This window comes from Suricata suricatta, chromosome 2 (assembly GCF_006229205.1).
Source record: "Suricata suricatta isolate VVHF042 chromosome 2, meerkat_22Aug2017_6uvM2_HiC, whole genome shotgun sequence".
NCBI lineage: Eukaryota > Metazoa > Chordata > Mammalia > Carnivora > Herpestidae > Suricata > Suricata suricatta.
The window spans coordinates 47,631,564-47,652,283 of NC_043701.1; the positions used below are offsets into that span (position 1 = coordinate 47,631,564).

At 39.2% G+C, this 20,720-nt stretch overlaps 1 protein-coding gene across 3 annotated transcripts in view; it reads left to right on the forward strand.

Annotated features, from left to right (window-relative positions):
* HIBADH (3-hydroxyisobutyrate dehydrogenase) overlaps positions 1–20,720 on the forward strand; it is a 105,741-nt gene that overhangs the window by 69,774 nt on the left and 15,247 nt on the right. For all 3 annotated transcript variants that reach the window (XM_029925869.1, XM_029925857.1, XM_029925864.1), the window contains exon 5: positions 20,465–20,598. In XM_029925869.1, coding sequence (XP_029781729.1) covers positions 20,465–20,598 — 134 coding nt within the window. The remainder of the gene's footprint in view (positions 1–20,464; positions 20,599–20,720) is intronic.

Here is a 20,720-nt window from a genome sequence, read left to right on the forward strand (position 1 = left end):
TGGGGGGGGGGGAGTTCACAGGAGGGAACTCAAGAAAGGGAGCCTGTATGTTGTATAAAGTGTTGGGCTTTCCCGGAGCTGGACAGCATGGATTTCATTCTAAATAGCATATCCAAGGATATAAGAATTTAACTACAGGTTAGACAGCCTTCCAAGTATCAGACCAGCCCCTGACTGATGCACTTGTGGAATAGACTCAAATAGTACTGCAAAGCCTTTGAAAACTGACCTGACATTGCGACTACTGCCCACAAAAGGCATGTTGCAATTAGTTTGACTCTAATCTGGTCAATTGCCTGGTAAAACAAACAGACAAAGCCCCAAACACAATATTCTGCATAGAACTTGAATAGGACCCAGAGTCTCATAACATAATATTCTGGATGTCTGTGCTATTAAGAAAAATTACTTGACCTAGGAAGAGCAAGGAAAAAGTCTGATCAATTCTCAAGTGAAAAAAAAATTAAGATGCCAGTCCTAAGATGACCAGGCAGTGACTTTAAAACAGCTATTATAACTAACTCTGTTCTAAGAAGGAAAGAACAAGAAGCAATAAAAAAAGAACCAAAGAGAAAATTTATAACTGAAAAATACAGTTAACTAGAAATTTTAAAAAACCATTGGATGTATTTAAAAGGGTGGTTTTGACAGAGGAAAGAGTCAGTGAATTTGGAGGCAGAAATGACAGGAGAAATTATCCATTCTGGACAATACAGAGAAAAACTTTTAAAATATGAGCAGAGCTTCAGGATCCTTTGGGATACTATCAAAAAGTGTGCCATTGAAGTTCTAAAAGGAGATGAGAGTGTGGTGCAGAAAAGTATTTGAAGAGAAAAATGACTGAAAGCTCACCAAATTTGACGGAAGACAAACTTAAAATCCAACAAACTCAGTGAGCCTGAAAAAGGATAAACTCAAAGAAACCCATGCCCAGTTGTATCATAATCAAACTGCTGAAAACCAGAGAAAAAGGAAAAAAACAACCTTGAAAACAGTCAGAGAAAAATGACTCATTACAAGGGAATGATGACCAGAAGGCAGAGGAATGACACGGTGTAGTGCTGACATCAGAATTCTGTACACAGCAAAAATATCCTTCAGGAATGAAGGTAAAATAGGGACAGCCTCAGCTAAAGGAAAACTAAAAGAATTTATTTCCTGAAGACCTACTCTAAAAACATTAGGTACTACACCTAATAGAATAACCTCAAAATGTATAAAGCAAAATGTAGAACCAGAAGGAGAAATTGACAAGTGTGGGATGCTGTCATTGTGGGACAGTTCAGTATATCTCTCTTAAGTAACTAATGATCAAACAACAAAAACAAAATGTTAAGGAGATCGCTTTGAGTAACACAAAGAAGTTGATCAGGAGGACATATATTGAACCTCTTACCCAGCCACTGAATAAGAAATAGATTTCTCAAGACTTGGAGAAACTAGGGGCACCCGGCTGGCTCAGTCAGAAGAGCATGTGACTCTTGACGTTGGGGTCGTGAACTCAAGCTGCATATTGGGTGTAGAGTTACTAAAAGAAAAAAACAAATCTTGGAAAAATTATTAAAAATTCACCACACAGTAGACCACAAAGCAAGTCTTCAACACTAATCTATATTTTATAGATTGCATTCTCTAACCACAATTCAATTTAATTAGATACCAATAGCAAAAATAAATAAATAAAACCTATATATTTGAAATTTAAAAATCACATTTCTAAAGACTTCATATCTAGTCAAAGAAGTTAAATAAGAAAAAATGTTTAGAACTTAAATATATATGGTAAATGGGGATGCATCTCACACAGGACTTCTAGGAAAAAGTAGTTGCAAATTTTGAATGGGATTTGCAAGTATATTAGAAGGAAGCAAGTGGAGTATAAGAAAAAGCTCCTAAAAATTAAAATTTCCTAAATAAAAATAAAATATATATTGAAGGAGAAAATCGACTCAACAACATCCACAACAAAAACCAAATAACCCAATTAAATGGATGAAGGACTTGAGTAGACACTTCTCTGAATAAGTATACATAGAGCGAATAAAACAATGAAAAGATCATCAACATCACTCATCATTATAGAAATGCAAATCAAAACCGCAATGAGATACCACTTCGCTCTCATTAGAATCTAGACTACTGTGGGGCTCCTGGGTGGCTCAGAGTGTCCGACTTTGGCTTGGGTCATGGTATCACAGCTCGGCTTGTGTGTTCAAGCCCCACGTCAGACTCTGGGCTGACAGCTCAGATCCTGGAGCCTCCTTCAGGTTCTGTGTTTCCCCTGATAACCCTCTGTCTCTCTCTCTCATTCAGAAATAAACACACACACAAAAAGAATCTAGGCTACTATGAAAAGAAAAACAACAGAAAACAAGTATTGGTGAAGATATGGAGAAACGGGAAAACTTGTGCACTGCTCGTGGGAAATAAAATGGTGTACTCATATGGAAAATGGTTTGGAAAATGGTGTGGTGGGTCATCAAAAAACAGAAGTACCATATGATCTAGCAGTTTTACTTCTGGGTATATGCCTGAAATAATTGAAAGAAGGTACTTGAAAAGATCTTTGTATGCCAGTGTTAATAGCAGCAATTTTCACAGTAGCCAGAAAGTGGAAACAACTCAAGTGTTCATTGATGGATGGATGGGTAAACAAAATGTGTATACATGCAAATGTTATTCAGACTTAAAATGGAATGAAATTTTGATACATGCTATAACATGGATGAACCTTGAGGATGTTATGCTAAGTGAAATAAGCCAGACATAAAAGGGTAAAATAGTGTATGATTTCTCCCCACCACCACTCCCTCCATTGGCAATCGTCAGTCTGTTCTCTTTTTATAGATCTCATTCTGCTTTTTGTTTATTTATTTGTTTTTTAGTTTCCACATATGAATGAAATCATATGGTATTGGTCTTTCTGTGTCAATGTATTTCACTTAGCATAATCTTTAGGTCCGTCCATGTTGTCCCAAGTGGCAAGATTTGAACCTTTTTATGGCTTCATAATATTTCTGTGTGTGTGTGTGTGTGTGTGTGTGTGTGTGTGTGTGTGTGTGTTCATCCTTGGGAAATGTCTGTTCAGGTCCTCTGCCAATTTTTAAATTGGAGTATTTGATTTTTTGGTGTTGAGTTGTAGAAGTTCTTTATAAAGAATTTTATAAATCGTGTTGTACAGATTTCTCTGGTTTTCTGCACCTTCTATTTTTGGTAACAAATCAAGAAGAAATTTTTAACAAAATGGTATTCATTGTTTTCTACATTATAAGAGTTCCTCTCCTTCTCTTCTTGCTGGAAATTTCTTACTATCACTTTATTATATGGCTATTATGCAATGAGCACATGATCTAGGGGAAGCAAACAGGTCAACATGTCTGATAGAGAGTGATGTGATCAGTAACAGGGATACGAATAAAATGTGTATGGAGTATGCACGGAACGTGGGATGGAGGTTGGAAATGACATTTGAGCTGAATTTTTGAAGAATAGGTGGGTTTTTGCTAGCTCAGCAGAGCCTGAGATGGGTGCTGGAGTAGGGAGTAAATGTGGATAAACACACCAGAAAAAGACAGCTTGAGTGTAGGAAAGCAAGAAGGATGAAGTTCATCTTCTGTATGTGGGGGAAAAGCAGGGGTCTTCTTGTCTGGGTAGAGTGCCAGGTGTTGGGTGTCAGGGGCTGAGAAATTAATCAAGAAAGGTGAGCTGAGATCAAGCTTAGAAGAACCTTGCATTCATTGCTGAAAATCTTCTAATCTTGAGGTAAGTTAGAGATATTGAAAGATTTCAAGGAGACAGATAAGATGAATAGTCCTCATGGCATTGGTGAGTTTTGGGTTCAAGGGAGAGTGTGCAGGCAGAGGAAGACCAACCAAGGTATTGTAATATTTTAGGTGAAAGACTAGCAGAGCCACAACTAGAGCCAATAGCTGGGAATGGAAAGAAAAGAAAAATTGGAGAAAAATGTTTTTTGTTAAGACTATAAATTCATGTTACGATGCACCTTTTCTGTTCTAAGTACATGAAGATCATCGAATACAGCAGTAGAATAAATAAGAAAATAAATAGGACACAGATGTGCTCCCAGATAAGATACATGTTTCCATGGACCAAAACCAGAGTTGAAATACAGTACATTGAGTGATACTAAAGCCATCAGCTAGCTAAGCTCTGTGTCCACTAGTGTCTGGGAGTTCTGTTTCCAGGTAAAAAGTTCTCCAGGTGAGTAATGGGGACTGGCCCCAGGCACACAGCTGGCACACTGTGAGGCTCAAATCCTCCGATGACCATTGCCCGGGGCTGCAGTTTTCAGCAAGCTTTGAACCTAGGACACGGAAAGACATTACAGTGGTTAAGACCAGGCCCTGAACCAAGCCATCTGCTGATTCCATGACTGACTGGATCTGTGATTTCCCTAATATCCAGAAAGAACAGTCACCCAGCCCCCCAGCCAGTGTAAGATCTGGTCCTAAACTGAGGCCCGGGAAGCCGGAAGAGACAACTATAAAATCATACACAGGGAGAAGAGAGCACAGATGGCTAGGGTAGGGGGTAGGGAATACACAAAAAGTCCTCCATTCTCAGTGAGCCTACATACTGAAGTTCTACACAAATAGTCACAAAATAACCATACCTAAGGAATTACTAAACAATATGCTTTAGTAAGGAGAAAGATGCATTCTAAGGAGGAAAGTAAAGAATATCAGAAATAATCAGGAACACAAAATGAGTTTTAAAATAAAATTATAAACTGTAAGTACTATTTAAAACACCTGTTCTTGTGTGTGTTTAAAAAAAGATTAAAACTCTGAACAACAAGGTTCACAGTGTTGGGGGGAGTAGAGTAGTGTCCTCTGGCTTAATGCATGTTAGGGTTCATATGTTTGAGAGGAGAATAGAATCATGAAAAACTTCAGATGTTAATGGAAAAATTTATAGTTAGTTATATATGTTTAAAGGTTTTAAGGATTTGCATTTAGAAGAATAGAAAAGGGATCTACAGCTTCCAAAGCCCACAGGAAAATAAAAAGTAACATAGAAAACTTATCAATTCAGCAGAAGGCAAAGGAGGAGGCACAATAAATTCAAGGGAAAATGAAAGTAAATACCAAAACTGTGCTAGAAATATGTCTAATCACAATAAATGTAAGCAAATTAAATTCACTTAAAATTTTTTTAATGTTTATTCATTTTTGAGAGAGAGAGAGAGAGAGAGAGATAGTGTGGGAGGAGCAGAGAGAGAGGGAGACACAGAATCCAAAGCAGGCTTCAGGCTCTGAGCTGTCAGCACAGAGCCTGACATGGGGCTCAAACCCGGAACCGTGAGATCATGACCTGAGCCGAAGTCAGACACAACCCAACTGAGCCACCCAGGTGCCCCTAAATTCACTTTTCATGAGATTGCAATTTAAAAATCCAGGTCTCTACTCTTCATGAGACATGCCCAAACATCTTTCAAAAAGAAAAGAAAAGCTATGCCTAAAGGGAAAGAAAATAATCCACTGAGAAAGTATTAACACAAAGAGAAATCTCTGATCAGAATCAACAGAAATTAGTAGCTGGCTATAAAAAGGTAGGAAGGAGTCAAATGACTCTTTTTTTTTTCTTTTAAGCTTATTTATTTTTGAGAGAGAGAGAGTAAGAGAATGAAGCAGGCTCCAGGCTCTGAGCTGTCAGCACAGAGCCCAATGCAGGGCTCAAACTCACAAGATCATAACCTGACATTGGACACGTAACCGACTGAGGCACCCAGGAGCCCCTCAAATGACTCTTAAAGTAGCATTTCCTGAAGCAGAGCCCCAGCAATAACTAATTTTGCAGATGTTCCTTGAAAAAAGGAATTTTGTGATCAAATAAATTTGAGAAATGGTGCATTTTCCTATCTCCTTCTCAGAAATATTCAAGGTGTAAATTTGCGTTTAAAATAAGTCCTTAAATTCTTAGATATTTGTTTAACTTCGGTTAGCCAGGTGTGTATTTAACTACAGACTCTTTAATCAGTTTCAGGGACTTTTGGGTGGGGGATTGGAAATGCCTAGGAAAGCTCTCAAATAGAAAGGACTTTAGGAACCAGGAATTGAGCATCTGCTGCTGCTAAAAGCACTATCCTTTTTCTAACGGTTTCCTCCATGCTTTGCATGTCAACCTTGTAGTCTTACTGCACATGCTCTTCACGTAAGCCCTCAGTGACATAACTTAGCATCCCAGGGCAGAACTCTTGATTTTGTTGGATTTGCTTGGCCCCGTGGACTAGTTACGGTTGCCCTAAGGATGGGATGCCCTTGTTCATCGGTGCAACTCTTTGGCCAGAGGGGCAGGATTTGTTAACAGAGGGAGGATGGGAACCCTATCAGCTGGAAACAAAACACAGCTACCACATCACTGTAAATATCCATTACCAACTTGTGGCAGTCATATTCTGAGGAATTGACCTTGAGAAATGCTACCGTGGGATTTCTAGTGTTTGTGGAAAATAAGTAATATCTTAAACGAGAGAGGACACGCAGGAGGAAGAACAAGTTTGGGGTCTGCGTGAGGAGAGAATGGGAAGATAAAAGTTGTTTGAACATGTGGAGCTCATTAGATTGGTGTTTTTTGTTTGTTTTGTTTTAGATTGGATGATTTTTGAGCCTAGAGACTATTCAGTACCATCCTGCCTTGAAGGGCCTGGCATTGCGCCTGTGCTGTAGTTCAGTAAGGTTGAATGGGTATATGAATTAGCTGAGATAAATTTATCGATTCCCAGATTTGTGGAATTGGAGATGAGATTTAGTTTAAAGGTGACGGCCTTGAGGCTCCAAGCCACTGAGTTGCACAGAATAATACTGTTAGTGTCAGAACCAAGGCTTGAACTGAGGTCTTTGTGTTCACTTGTGCAGGCCGTGCCTCGCTGAAGAGACCTGAATTGAGGGGGAAAGTCAGCTTGATCTCCACATGCCAGACTTGGTCTTCTTACCTCCTCCTACTTGCCTGCAAAGCCTTTTGCTGATTTGCTTATGCAAGAGGCTGCCTTTTTGTAGTTGGTCTACCTTGAATTGTAACATTCTACAGCTTGTACAAAGGCACCACCATTTCTCATGCCTGTAGGGAAAAAGGAAATTAAATAACCCTAGCCCATTGGCCTAAATCTGGCTTCATAATTAGGCAGACCAGCAACCCTCACTTTGTTCACAAGTATTATTTTGGGATTATTGCCTTCTCTTAAATCTTAGAGCCATTTCACTTAGCTTTACATCCTCTCATTTTACGCCTGCACCTTTCACCCCAACCAATGCCAGGACCCTAGGTGGTATCTCATTTTTATGAATGTTGGCATGGGTATATGTGGCGCATATAACATGTTGGGTTTTTTCTTCCTACTACCATATTTGTGGCTTAAGTTTAAATACCATTTCTTATGGGTTTAGAATCATTTGCTTCTTTCTTTAGCCTAAGCTTTTGGTTTAACCAGTTCTTGATTGTAGTTCTTGTGCTTTGTTCAGTCTCTTGCTTTTTTCAACTTAACTCCTAGATGATCTCTCAGCAGAATGTATGCATCCTGTCTTTGGGGAAGCAAGCTGGCCTAGTGAAGTGAGCATACTATTGGAAATCAGAGGATCTTAGTTTTACCTATATGCCTAAACTGCATATATTTGCTTATTGTCTATTAACAGTTATTTTTTATTAAAAAATTTTTAATGTTTATTTTATTAAAAAAAATTTTTTACATTTATTTATTTATTTTTAATTTTTTTACAATGCTTTTTATTTATTTTTGAGAGACAGAGAGAGACAGCTGGAGCAGGGGAGGGTCAGAGAGAGAGGGAGACACAGAATCTGAAACAGGCTCCAGGCTCTGAGCTAGCTGTCAGCACAGAGCCCAACGCGGGGCTCGAACCCACGAACCGTGAAATCTGACCTGAGCTGAAGCTGGATGCTTAACCGACTGAGCCACCCAGGCGCCCCTTTACATTTATTTTTGAGAGACAGAGTGAGACAGAGTGTGAGCATGGAAGGGCAGAGAGAGAAGGAGACACAGAATCTGAAGCAGGCTTCAGGCTCTGAGCTGTCAGCACAGAGCCTGATGCAGGGCTGTAACTCAAGAATCATGAGATCATGACATGAGCCAAAGTCGGACACCTAACCAACTGAGCCAACCAGGTGCCCCATTAACTGTAATTTTTAAAATGGAGATTATAGGACTATAGGATTATAGGATTTTTCCAGGTAACAACATTAAGGGTTCATAAAAATCATTGTGATTAAGGGCGCCTGGGTGACTCAGGTCACAATCTCATGGTTTGTGAGTTTGCGCCCCACATTGGGCTCTGCCGATAACACAGAGCTTGTTTGGGATTCTTTCCCTCTCTCTCTACCCCTTCCCCAACTCACATGCATGTGCACACATTCTCTCTTGAATAAAACAACACTTAAAAAGTTACCATCTTAACCATTTTTAGTATACAGTTCAGTTCAGTAGTATTAAGTACATTCACATTTTTGTGCAACAATTACCACCATCTATCTCCAGAACTGTTTTTATCTTGCAAAACTAAAATTATGTACTCATTAAACAGCAACTCCATATTTCTCTCTTCCCCCAGCGCCTGAGAATCACTGTTTTATCTTCTAATTTTAAATAAAAATTTTTTTTCTATTTCATCTTAAAGGGAGAGCACATGAGCGGGGGAGATAGGCAGAGGGGAGAGAGAGAGAGAGAGAGAGTCCTAAGCAGACTTCATGCTCCATGTAGAGTCCAGTGCAAGGCTTAACCTTGGGATCATGACCTAAGCTGAAATCAAGAGTCAGATGCTCAACCAACTGAGCCATCCAGGAGCTCCAACTTTCTGTCTTTATGTGAATTTGGCCATCTGGGTATCTCATATAAGTGGAATCATGCAGTATTTGTAATTTTGTGACTGGTTTATGTCACTTAGCATGTCCTCAAGGTTCATCCATGTTTAGCATGTGTTAGAATTTCCTTTTTAAGGCTGAATAATATTCCATTCTATGCATTTACCACATTTTCTTTATCCATTCATCCATTGATGAATATTTGAGTTGTTTTTACCTTTTGGCTATTGTGAATAATGCAGATATGAAAATTGGTATATAAATATCTCTTCAAGACCCTGCTTTTAGTTCTTTGGGATATATACCCAGAAATGGAGTTGCTAGATCATATGGTGATTCTATTTTTATTTTTATTTTTTGAGAAACTACCATACTGTTTTCCATAGAAGCTGCATCATTTTATATTCTCAGCAGCAGTGCTCAAGCATTCTGATTTCTTACATTCTCGCCAATACTTGTTATATGATCAGTTTTGCTTTAGAGTAGCCTTCATAATGGGTATGAGGTTTCCTTTGGGATTCCTACAGAATAAATTCTGATTCATATATATTGAGCTGGAGTCTAGGCTTGGAATGACAAGTTGACTGTTGTCTTTGTACTTGACACACTGACCAAGCTACAACTATTGGCTGTTCATATAGACAGGAGATAGGATGTATTACAGGGTAAGGAGGGAAGGCTGTCATCTATGATAGGGTGATGCACATGGCTTAGTTTTATTTAAAAACAAGGAGGGGTCAAGAAATACTCCTTTTTTCTATGATTCATTCTTATGAAGCCAGATGAAGGGTTCTCCCGTCCCTACGTATATTGTCAACATTCAGCAGTTGCCTTTATCACATATTTAGTCTCACAACACTTTGTAGAAGTTTTATTACACAGGTTTTAGTATTTGAAGTCAACCACAAATATGGTGATTCTTTTATTACTTCCTATGGGAGCGTTTCTTTCCTCAATAAGGAAATAGTGAGGTCCAAACCGGGTGAACAGCAGCATGTCCTTGATCCTCATGCAAATCTGGTTAGTTGTTCTTCCTTAATGTTATGTTGTGCAACATCAGAAATGGTTGCACAAACATATGTAACAGCTGAGGGCTTCGAAGAAACGAGAGTGGACTAAGTCCAGCTTACATTTAGAAGTGCCACTTCTTCAACTCTGCCCACTCCAAAATCAGGAGTCCAGAATCTCACAGGGACTCCCGAGCAGTTCCCGAAGATGATAATTCCTTGTCAGCGACGTGGAGATTTTTAGCTTCTCTTTAGTTTCTTGCTGTCCTCAGTTTAATCCATGTGCCGTGAGGTTGTCATCTTACTCTTTCTTACTCTCTACCCTCCGTTCTCTGTCAGCCATCACTTCTTTTTACCCACCCCAAAGCTGTAACACAACGTAGTCTATGTGAACAGCCAGTCTTCTGTGAATAGAGGGCAGCTGATCTCGGCGCTTGCTTTTCTTCTCAAGTAGGCTGGACAACCCCAGAGTAGTGGTGTGGAATATGGCAGCCGTTGAACTACTCAGAATTTGGTTGTTGGCCTTGGTTTACTTTGTGATTGTTAATGCTGAATGCAAGGGGTGTATAGAAAATAGATTCCTGTCACAGAAAAATGTTGCAAATTATGCAACTCCTAAAGAAGGCAAAACAGAAGGACCTTAAAGTTGCAAGCTATGTAATGAAAGATTTTTTTACTTAGCTTTTAGAAACCATTTTTAAAGCTGAAAGGTACACGTCTACAAAATGGAGTTTTTAAAATCACATTCTCCAAAGGCATTAAGTTAACCTCCTCCTTGGACTCCAGACGTTGAGCTTTCAGAAGCCCAGAGTTTCACTGCACTCCAACACTGCGCACCATCCTCATCTGGGGTGACTGTCAGGGAGCTGGTTTTTACAGTGATTTTCAAAATGAAAGCAAACGTTTTGTTCTGTCTTACCCCACCCTTTAAAAACCCTCCTGTTTCTGTGTGATGGCTTCCATCCTGCACTCACTGGTCCTTCTCCAACTAGCCCCGCTCCGTGCGGAACGTTCTGTTGCTCTTTCAGCATAAGCAGGTCTATTGTGATATTTATCTGAATTCAAACAAGGCTAATTAAAAGAGCTGCTGACAGTTGTTGTGATCTGACTTTGACTGCAGCTTGATGGTCATTATGGGTAAATAATGAACCAGGCCTGCAAATGTAGCAGCTGCCAACTTGGGATAGAAGAACGGCTATTGCTTCCAATTTAAGGATCTATCGACCGCTTCCCTTCTCCCTGCAGATCTTCTGCAGAAAACTAATGTTTTCTGCTGCTGTGTATTGTGGTTTCAGCTGTTTCAGATATAGCCTATAATTTCCTTCTTTAATATTTAACTTAGGACATCATTAGCTTTCAGAGTTAACAACTTTTCTATCTTGAAGAAGTTCAGCTTTGTCCTTTTGCGTGCTAGAACTAGCTAACCAGCTGTAGTTCATTTATACGCGTTTCGTTCATATTATGCAGGAAACAGAGTCTTCGAAGAACAAGGTATAGATTTATGAACATGTTTCAAAACGCTATGTGAATGTTTTGTTTTTGTTTTTTGTTTTTAGGAGCTAGATACGTGCCCCTTGCTTTATTTTTTTAAAGGTAGACAGCTGCTGCCACACCTCAGTTTTGCGTTTTGTTCACCTCATCGGTGACTTCTGAAATATTTTGGTGCAAAGCTCTGTCAATGTGGAGAAACTTCAGTGACTTTCATTACAATACGATACTGAATAAATTGTCACTCCATCATGAGCTTTTCCGTGTCCTGTTAGCAAGTAGGGACAGGTGCATTAAAAGTAAGAGAAAAGGCACCTTGTATTCCTAGATTAATATGCTTTACTGCAGATTTCCCACACTTATAAAATATAGCTTCAGGATTTAAAAGCCACATTCTAGAATTTAACACCAGCCAGTACTTAACAACACATCCGTAGCATTTGTTCACCTGCCACGGAAAAGGCTATCTGCATTATGTAAAGCACGAGGGTACGGTGGCGCTTTGTGCATAATACAGCAGAACTTCGAGGTCTTGCTGGGAGGAAATGATCCCAAACATGCCCCTGAAAGACAAGTCTTACTTCGAAAAATAATGATGAAAAATTGTTTATTTCTCCCCTGTGTTTGTGTCCATGTTTATTTCAGGAAACACTAACGAAACTTTATTTGTCTGACTCTAGCATAGCTTTGAGAGTGTTTTTGCTTTTCTGTTTCCAGCATGGCTGATGCCAGAAATAGTGTTAACAAGGGGTTATGTTATGCTGGCTTCTGTTAAACCAGATCACCCCCTAACATGTGCAGAGCCATTCATCTGTGTCACCAAAACCCAAGAGAACATCTGACACGGACTCTGAAACAGAAACAGTGATCACTTACAAATCAAACATGGCACGCTCTAAACTGATTGTACACGGCAATCTTTTCGAGAAAGGACAACTAATTGAACATGATAAAGTGTAAAGTTAATTAACACCCTTAAATTTGTTGATTACTTTCACGGGATTATATTGTTCCTTGAGTAGCAGCTTTCTGTCCCAGCTGTCGCCTTTTTCAGCGAATGTAGCTGGTAAACAATAGAGACACCATAACAAGTCGTAAATGGTCCCTGTGACAGCAGCCCCTTGTGAGGTTGCATCTGTAGAAAATGATTAGAACAATTGCATTTTAAAGACGGCTCACATTGCAGCCCAAGTCCCATTGGTCCTCTTCGTGATCTCTTTTGATGGCAGACTGGTTAAAACATTTAAGTTCTTTTGAGTAAATTAAGTGATTTACTACATTTTGCTGTATATCAAGGAGAGTGCTTTGGAGGCCGGATTTTTACAGTATCGTACACGAATATAATTTGATTGTACTTTTTAGATTTCTTCCCTCTCTGGACTTGAAGGCCTCTCTTTGATAGTCCTAGAATTGAAAATGATCTCCTTATTTGTGACGCGTAAATGGTTATTCTAAGTTATCAGCACTTGAGTAATGGATTTTCTGTCATAACCCTTGGTTCAGTTTCTCAGTGAGGCTAAATCCCAAATTTCACTTCTTTGCTGCTCTTAAGCCAAAGACCTTGAGGTATTCAAGCTGAGTAGATTTACTTGTTGTTATACTTAAAATTGTTTATAGCGTATGTGTGATAACCACGTAAAATACCTTTCCAAAGTATTCTTCCATTTGAGCTGCAAAGTTAGTTTGGCAGGTAGTTTTATCACCATTCTCAGATGGAGGAACAAAGATTGAGAGGTGTTTTCACTTGTCCAAGTGGGGCAGCCTTGAATTATGACCTCGCTCCAGGTCTCTTAACTCAGAATACATGTTCTTCATTTTTTGTGTCTTCTTCATCATGTCTCTGTACATGTGCACGTGTGCCTCTGCATGTTTGTGCGGCAGTAAGTGAACGTACCATTACCACATACGGAGCACAAGCCGACTCCAAAGTTGGGCTTCTTTGATAAGCTAGAAAACATTGTCTTACTTATCTTAATTAGTATTCTTGGTTATTGTAGTAGTCATCAATTTCTTCTCTGCCTACCTCCTAAACAGACAATGAACATTTATCACACATATGATATATGCCGGGTGCTAAGATTCAAACAGCTCTTGCCCATAAGAATCCTTACAGGACATACCAGAAGCATCATTGATTAGAGTAGTGTACGTGCTTCATTACAAATATCACTAGAAATGTTACAAAGATAGAGAAAGGGGATTATGGTCATGCGTTGCTTCTTAGAATTCACATGAGTTGAGACTTGAAAGATAAACAGCAGTTAGCCAGGCAAAGGAAGGCAAGAGAATTTCATACAAGGGAGTTGCTTGGGAAAGACATGGGTGCATGAAAGAAAAAATTGCACATTCCAGCTACTGTTAATAGTTCAGTATGCATAGCGTGGTGGTTTTGTTGCAGGGAGTAGATAGAAAACCAGAGAAGTGGTTAGAGTCCATTGACAAGAAAAGTAAAATTTAAAAACTCAGAAACCATTTAAGGACAAAGAAGAGAAAGCTCATTTCTCCCTATGACTTAAGATGAAAGGGCAGATACATTGAATTTTGTAGTTCTTTTTGGTGAACATGAACATGCAAGTATTTCAGCAAGAATAACTTTTACCTACTAGAAAACAACAGAGAGGTGTCATATAGAAATGCAGAGTGATAGTGAATCATGCCTTCATCTGCTGGTCATGTTTGAGTCGATGCATAATTTGAGACTTAAGCCTGTTTTGGTTCTCATAACAAAACTGCCAAACTTTGGGACACAGATAAATATAAATCTTAGACGGAGGTGATTATTGTTAATATTAAGCTCTGTTGCGGATAGGCTAAGTTTAGAAAGAGATATAAAACAAGAATTATCTAGAAAAGGTTACTACTGCTTTTATTGTGAAACTGTGATGAACATCATGCTATTTCATTACTGTTTCCCAATTGAAGTTCCAAATGAGAATTCTCTAAAAACATGTAACTCGATGCAAGGAAGAATTTTTCCTTGAGCCTCCTTTACTCCTCTCCCAAGTGGTGTTTGCCAAGACCTCAAAGATACTCAGACCCATACTTGAAATTCATTGTGAAATCTTACGGTTTCATTTTTATATTTGTTCTTAATTCTGATTCTCAGTTTTCTAATTGTTTTCTTCTAATAAGCAAACTCACATTTGTTGTGAGGAGAGATAGGCTTTTATGTGTATGCATTTAGATAGTAGGCAGAATTCAGTGTCTACATATAAACCATACAAAATTATTTGCTCCGTTCGTGTTTTAAACTGCTCCGAACACGATTTGCAAACAGATTCAGAATACCTGTATTCTTTTCAAAGCTTTCAAAGCCTACTCACAGTTGATAGCAAGACCGTTACTGTTTGAGAATCATTTGTTTCCTTTTTCACCCTTTCTCTTTCTGAGAACTCATTATTCTTTCAATGATGGAGCTCAAAAAATGGAAGGAAAGAGGGAATCAGGATTTGGTGGTGATTGTCCTCATCCATGACACTAGGTATATGATGCTACCTTTTGGCATTTACTTCTGAGTATATGTCTCTTTTCCCTAATTATATTTTAGACCTTTTGAGGGAAAAGACTGTGTTTTATACCTACTGTGACCTTATATTTTGGGCCTTCTGGAATAGTTGTATTTCAAATATTCTCCTAAGCATAAGGGATCGAGCAAATTGTTAAAGGCACTGAACAGATCATTGCTGACGATATTTTTCTTCTTTGCACCTCCACGTGTCTGTATGCAGACCTCTCCTGGAGTATACATCTGTCTTTTACTATTTATAATTGTCTCTTTGCCTTCTCTCTCCTCCCGTCTCCATATACATGTATGCACTCATTTCCACCACCACAAACACTAGGTTCAAACTCCTTGAGGACAAGGACTGTTTCTTCTTATTCCCCAGGGTTAAGGACCACAGACAAATGGATCTCCGGTAGTCAAATGTTTTATGTCCACCTTAAGTGGAGGGGGAGGAAAGGAAGAAGGAAGATAGTTTAGATAATGGAGACTTCCTGTGATACTTTTGAGAGAGAGAAAAAGAGAGAGGCTGACTTTGAGGCTTTGATTAGATTTAAAGTCTGTCTCCATTCTAACATTGATTGAATTGAAGCAGATTCAAAGAGAAGTAGAAGATGCCTGTCCCTTTAAAAACAGGGTGGTCCGGGCACCTATTTTGAATGGTTTGGGCCTTTGCTTTTCCATTTGTACAAATGAGTTTTTCTGATTTTGGGGTCATGGGAGAGAAGCCCTAGGGGCATCATCACAGGAAAAGTGTTAGATAAAAGCATTAAGGACAACCACAAGTATGTAAGCTTGTTAGATTTAATTAATGTAGTTCCACGAGAAAATTCATTTTCTAATTCTTTTCTCTAATTCGGAGCTGTTCATATATCATATAAAATGAAACATGCCTTGGTTTTATGTATTAATATGATAAATGTGGTGGGAAGGTCGATATATTGTGAACTTGAAAAGTTCAAATCATGCAATTTCAAAAGCTTAAAAGCAATTCAGTGAAATTTTATCCCATCATCTCACTTTCGAGATGAAACAACTTAGAGTGAGGAGCATTTAGTAAATAACTTACTAGACTGGCAGATGCGTTGTCTGCAGTCCTTAGGCGTTTCTGTGTCTCTGGGAGAGCAGTTATCACCCAGCACTGCACTCATGTGTTCCTTGCTCTTCCCTCCGCCGTTGCCTCCCCCACTCCTCCTTTTTGAACAAATGCTGTATTTCCTGAGCATCTGATGAGGCAGACACCATGCATATGGGGTGAATAAGCCAGCAGAACTACTGTCCTCATGAGCCGATTGTTCATGTGGGGAATACAGACCAAAATCAGATAAAGAGAAGAATTCAAATAAATAGGTGGTAATAAGTAGTGTGAATAAAATTAAAGAAGAGAAGGGGCAAAAGAATGGTGGGGTAGATTTTGGATTGTCAGATCAAGTGCTCAGGGAAGGCCTCTCGGAAGAGGTAAATTTCGAATGCAGTGAAGGAAACAAGTCATGAATATCTAGGGGAAGAGCATTTTAGGCAAAGCGCAAGTGCATGGCTTTGAGATGGGAATGTATTTCACTTGTTTCAGAAACAGTAGGAGTCCAGGATGGTGGGAAAGCACTGAGTGATGAAGAGAATGGTAGGAGATGAGATGGGAGAGGTAGCCAAGGGCTGCGTCATAGAAGGCTTTGTAGGGCTTTGTCGGACTTTGAATTTTATCCTGGGAGTGACGGGAAGCATTAGGAGGCTTGAGAGTGGGAAAGAAACATGAACTAGATTTATGTGTTAGAAGGTTCCCTCTGGGCGCACTTGGGTGGCTCAGTCTGTTAAGCGTCCACCTGTGGATTTTGGTTTAGGACATGATCTCACAGTTCGTGAGACTGAGCTCCGCATCGGGCTGTGTACTGACAGCATGGAACCTGCTTGGGATTCTCTCTCTTTCCCTCTTTTTCTCTCTGCCCCTTCCCCATTTGCATGCACACAAACTGTTTTTCTTTCTCAAAATAAATAAACATTAAAAAATGGTTCCCTCTGGCTGCTTTATGGGAGATAGACAATGGAGGCAAGGGCTGAAGGGAGAGCAAGCAGGAGGCTGGTGCAGTAATCCAGGTGAGGGATGGTGATGGCTCAGTCTAGGGAGGCAGTGACGGGTGAGGAGAGAAGTGGGTGCGTCACAAGCACGTACATTCTTAGGAGCAGGGTCACATGTTACTCATAGGTAACTCTAGGACCTACCACAGGACCTGATTCTTAACAGGTTCTCAGTTAATTCTGTTGAATGAGTAAAACAAATGCAGCATTCCTGTCACCTTCCCACATACTCTGCTGCCACTAAAAGGTTTCATAGAGATCCGCACTATAATTTTAACATCACGGCCCATGGACCACTTTAGTACTTCCTCACCTGGGCCAGCCTCCTTCCATTGTTCTAAATGTAGTCCAAACCCACTGGTGTTTAGCCAGAGAGGCTAAAATTCTCCCAGAGAAGACAGTGACTAAGGTAAGCAGATAGGAGAGGACTCGAGGCCTTATGTAGGTAAAGATAAAACTCCCACTACACAAACCCGAAGCATAAAGTAGTAAGGCCTGACATTTAAATAGCATGTCCTGTTTTACAGCATATATGCGTTCATATATTCACAGCCATTCTATGAAGAAGTTATTAATGCTTTTCCCCTTTTATACACTGAGAATCACACAGCCAGCAAATGGTACATCCCCTAAACCAGATATTACATGTCCAGATTTTTCCTCTTTCTATGAACTTTTGAATGACTCTTTCTGTGAATTTGTGTGAATTTATTTCTCAAACAACCATCTATTGAATGTATCATGCACTGTGGCAGATAATGGGAATGCTGACAGAAACAAGACCTTAGTCCTGATCTTGTAGGAGCCTGTAGTGTAATGGAGGACTCAGGTCAGAAAATCAAACATTGGAATAAGGTGTTGTAAATGCTGTAATAGAATTAAGCACAGGATATATTTCGATTTTGCATATACAATTACTAAAATGTAAGGTCACAATAAATCCCTCTCCCAGGATTCTAGCAACTGCCCGAGTGTGCGTTGGGGAAGTAGATTTGAATGAAAACGGCACGGCACTATAATAAGTTTTTTGTTTATTATTGATAGCCGTCAAAATCTGTACAATGTCTTCTGAAATCTGTAGGATGTCTTACATACTTTAGAGTTCCGCCTTCCTATTTTTTTAAAATTTTTTTAATGCTTTATTTATTTTTGATACAGGGAGAGACAGAGCATGAGAGGGGAAGGGGCAGAGAGAGAAGGAGACACAGAACCCGAAGACAGGCTCCAGGCTCTGAGCTAGCTGTCAGCACAGAGCCCAATGCGGGGCTCAAACCCATGAATATGAGATCTGACCTGAGCTGAAGTCAGAGGCTTAACCGATTGAGCCACCCAGGCGCCCCGAGTTCCGCCTTCCTAGATATTATTTCCTAAGCTTAAAATGGTTACATTTCTTTTAGGATTACTTAGGTCTTAATTTTGCCTTCGCCATGGGACAGGGCTTCATAGTGTCACACACGTAAGGGAATATGTATGGAAAGACAGGGTTTGGCCCCAAGGAATACCAAAGCTTTAGAATTACCCAGGTTAGTCATACCCTTACATTGGCACGTAGGTTATGCAAAAGTCCTAATAATTATGCTACCACATTCAGAGGAGAGTAGAAATACCACAGACATCTGAATTAAAAGATGAATTATTCTTTTTTTGTGCGATCCTCTGGTGCTTAAGTAACTTACTTCTTTTTTTTGAAATATGTGTTTGAACAAGTGAGAAAGTACACCTGTCAAAAGATTAACCAGCTGAGAACCATTGTCAGCATTAATTTTCCTTTAATAAATGACTCTCTGAAACTACTTAGCAATCTGTAATCTAGATATAAAGCTATTGACCTATGATGGATAGTGCTGGATTTGTTTGTAAGCTTTGCCTCAAATCGTCTACTTAATTTTCCTAGGTCAGATCAACAGGATTAGGAGTAAAGATGGTTATGTGGTTCGAATAAAAATGGCAATAGAAATGGAGCAAAATAATTGTAAAAGAGTAATGACCTACCATCTTAGTGAGGTAAATTAGAAACTAACAAAGTGACAGTCACTTAAACTTCAGCATTATCAGAGTGTTCAAAAGACACAGACTGTCTAATTAAAAGCATTTGTTATAATTGCATTTTTGTACATAATCATTTCTGAAGTGTGTCTGAAAATGTGAAATAATGTAATTTAACCTTACGTGTGAGTAGCTGAGGCTTTCATAATATGTGGGTACTTCCTCTATGACAATTATTTGGTTAACATAATGCTGACCTCTTTTGCTTCTAATAATTAGTTAAAATCACATAAACTGCAATAGAAAGGCTACTTGATTTGGCAATAGCAAAATATTCACAATTTCAATGAAATAGGGATCTCCTCATGGGGTTTATATATATAAAAACTGTATTTCATTGACTAAATTAAATTAAAAAGTAAGCCATTATTTGCAGTTATCTATGCTACTGGCCAGGTTTGAGAAATAGATAATGATGGTTTCTTCACTCCCAGCTGTCCTGTAAGGTAAAGTGTAAAGGCAAAAACTGTGCTAGCTCCTCCATACACTTTCCTGGTTTTGATCAACAAAACCTAACTTGAAAATTATGAATTAAAATTTCTTTAATACTAAAAGCAGCAATAATACTCTTGGTTTTTTTTTTTTTATAGTTAATAAAAAGTTAGATGAATGAAGCTTCCCCTCCATTTTAAAGACAAGTCTAGGGCATGTTTTGTGGGCTAACCATTCATTTCAATCAATGACCCTGCATCAGACCTTTCTAAAGAGCTGTGAAGGAGTAGCCAAGCCAAAGCTCATTTCTTCCTGCTCGTATCACGAGGAATGAATTGCCCAAATGCTGTATAGCAGGAAGGGAAAGAAAAATCAAACAATATTGGAAAGTGCACATCAGAATAATCAGTCTAAATAAGCAACTTTTTTAGCTTAAAAGAAGACTCTTACTATCTGAAATGCCTACTTGTTTGTGGGAGAAAGAGCCAGGTCTTCCTCTTTGTAGATCTCATCTACATGTGGAGAGCAAGCAAATGGGCCAGAGACCCCCAAACCCCCAGAATAGCAGACCCCCCCACCTCCGGCTATTCTTGAGCTGGTCAGGGCACAAGTTACCTTCTTCAGATACTTTCTATTGCTTGAATAGGTTTCTTAGAGTAAAAGATGCATATGAATAATAAACTGCACATTTCAAATTCCCATGTCTCTTGCCATGATTATGCCGGATATTTGAGATGAATTGAGAATAAGAGTTTGAATCTGTATGTCCCTTTGGGTTACTATAAAACTCCACAATACTTGATTTTTCAAATATTCCAGGAGAGGGGCTAGCTCGGTCGGTAGGGCACGCAACTCTTGATCTCAGGGTCCTGAGTTAAAGCCCCCGTTGTATGTAGAGCTTACTTAAAAAAAAAAAATCTCTTCTAGGAGAGATTTAGGGCATTTTCTACATGCCCAACATAAATACAGTTTGAAGGCAAGATGTTTTCAGTTGTTTGGGGACTTTTCTCTAATTTTACTGTCTCCCTAAACACTTGAAGAAATGTATCCTTTTATTCTGACCTTTTACCCCCAAACTATTCAGGTGTGGGAGCCGCTCGATCTGGGAACCTCACATTTATGGTGGGAGGAGTCGAAGATGAATTTTCTGCTGCCCAGGAGTTGCTGGGGTGCATGGGCTCCAACGTGCTGTATTGTGGAGCTGTTGGGACCGGGCAGGTAACATTTTCACATTAATGACCCCGACCTGATGATATAAAATTGGCTAAGGTTCATTTGTCTTTTCTGACCACACTATGATTCCTCCCTACACTGTTCAATCTATTGTTTCTTTGTTTGCT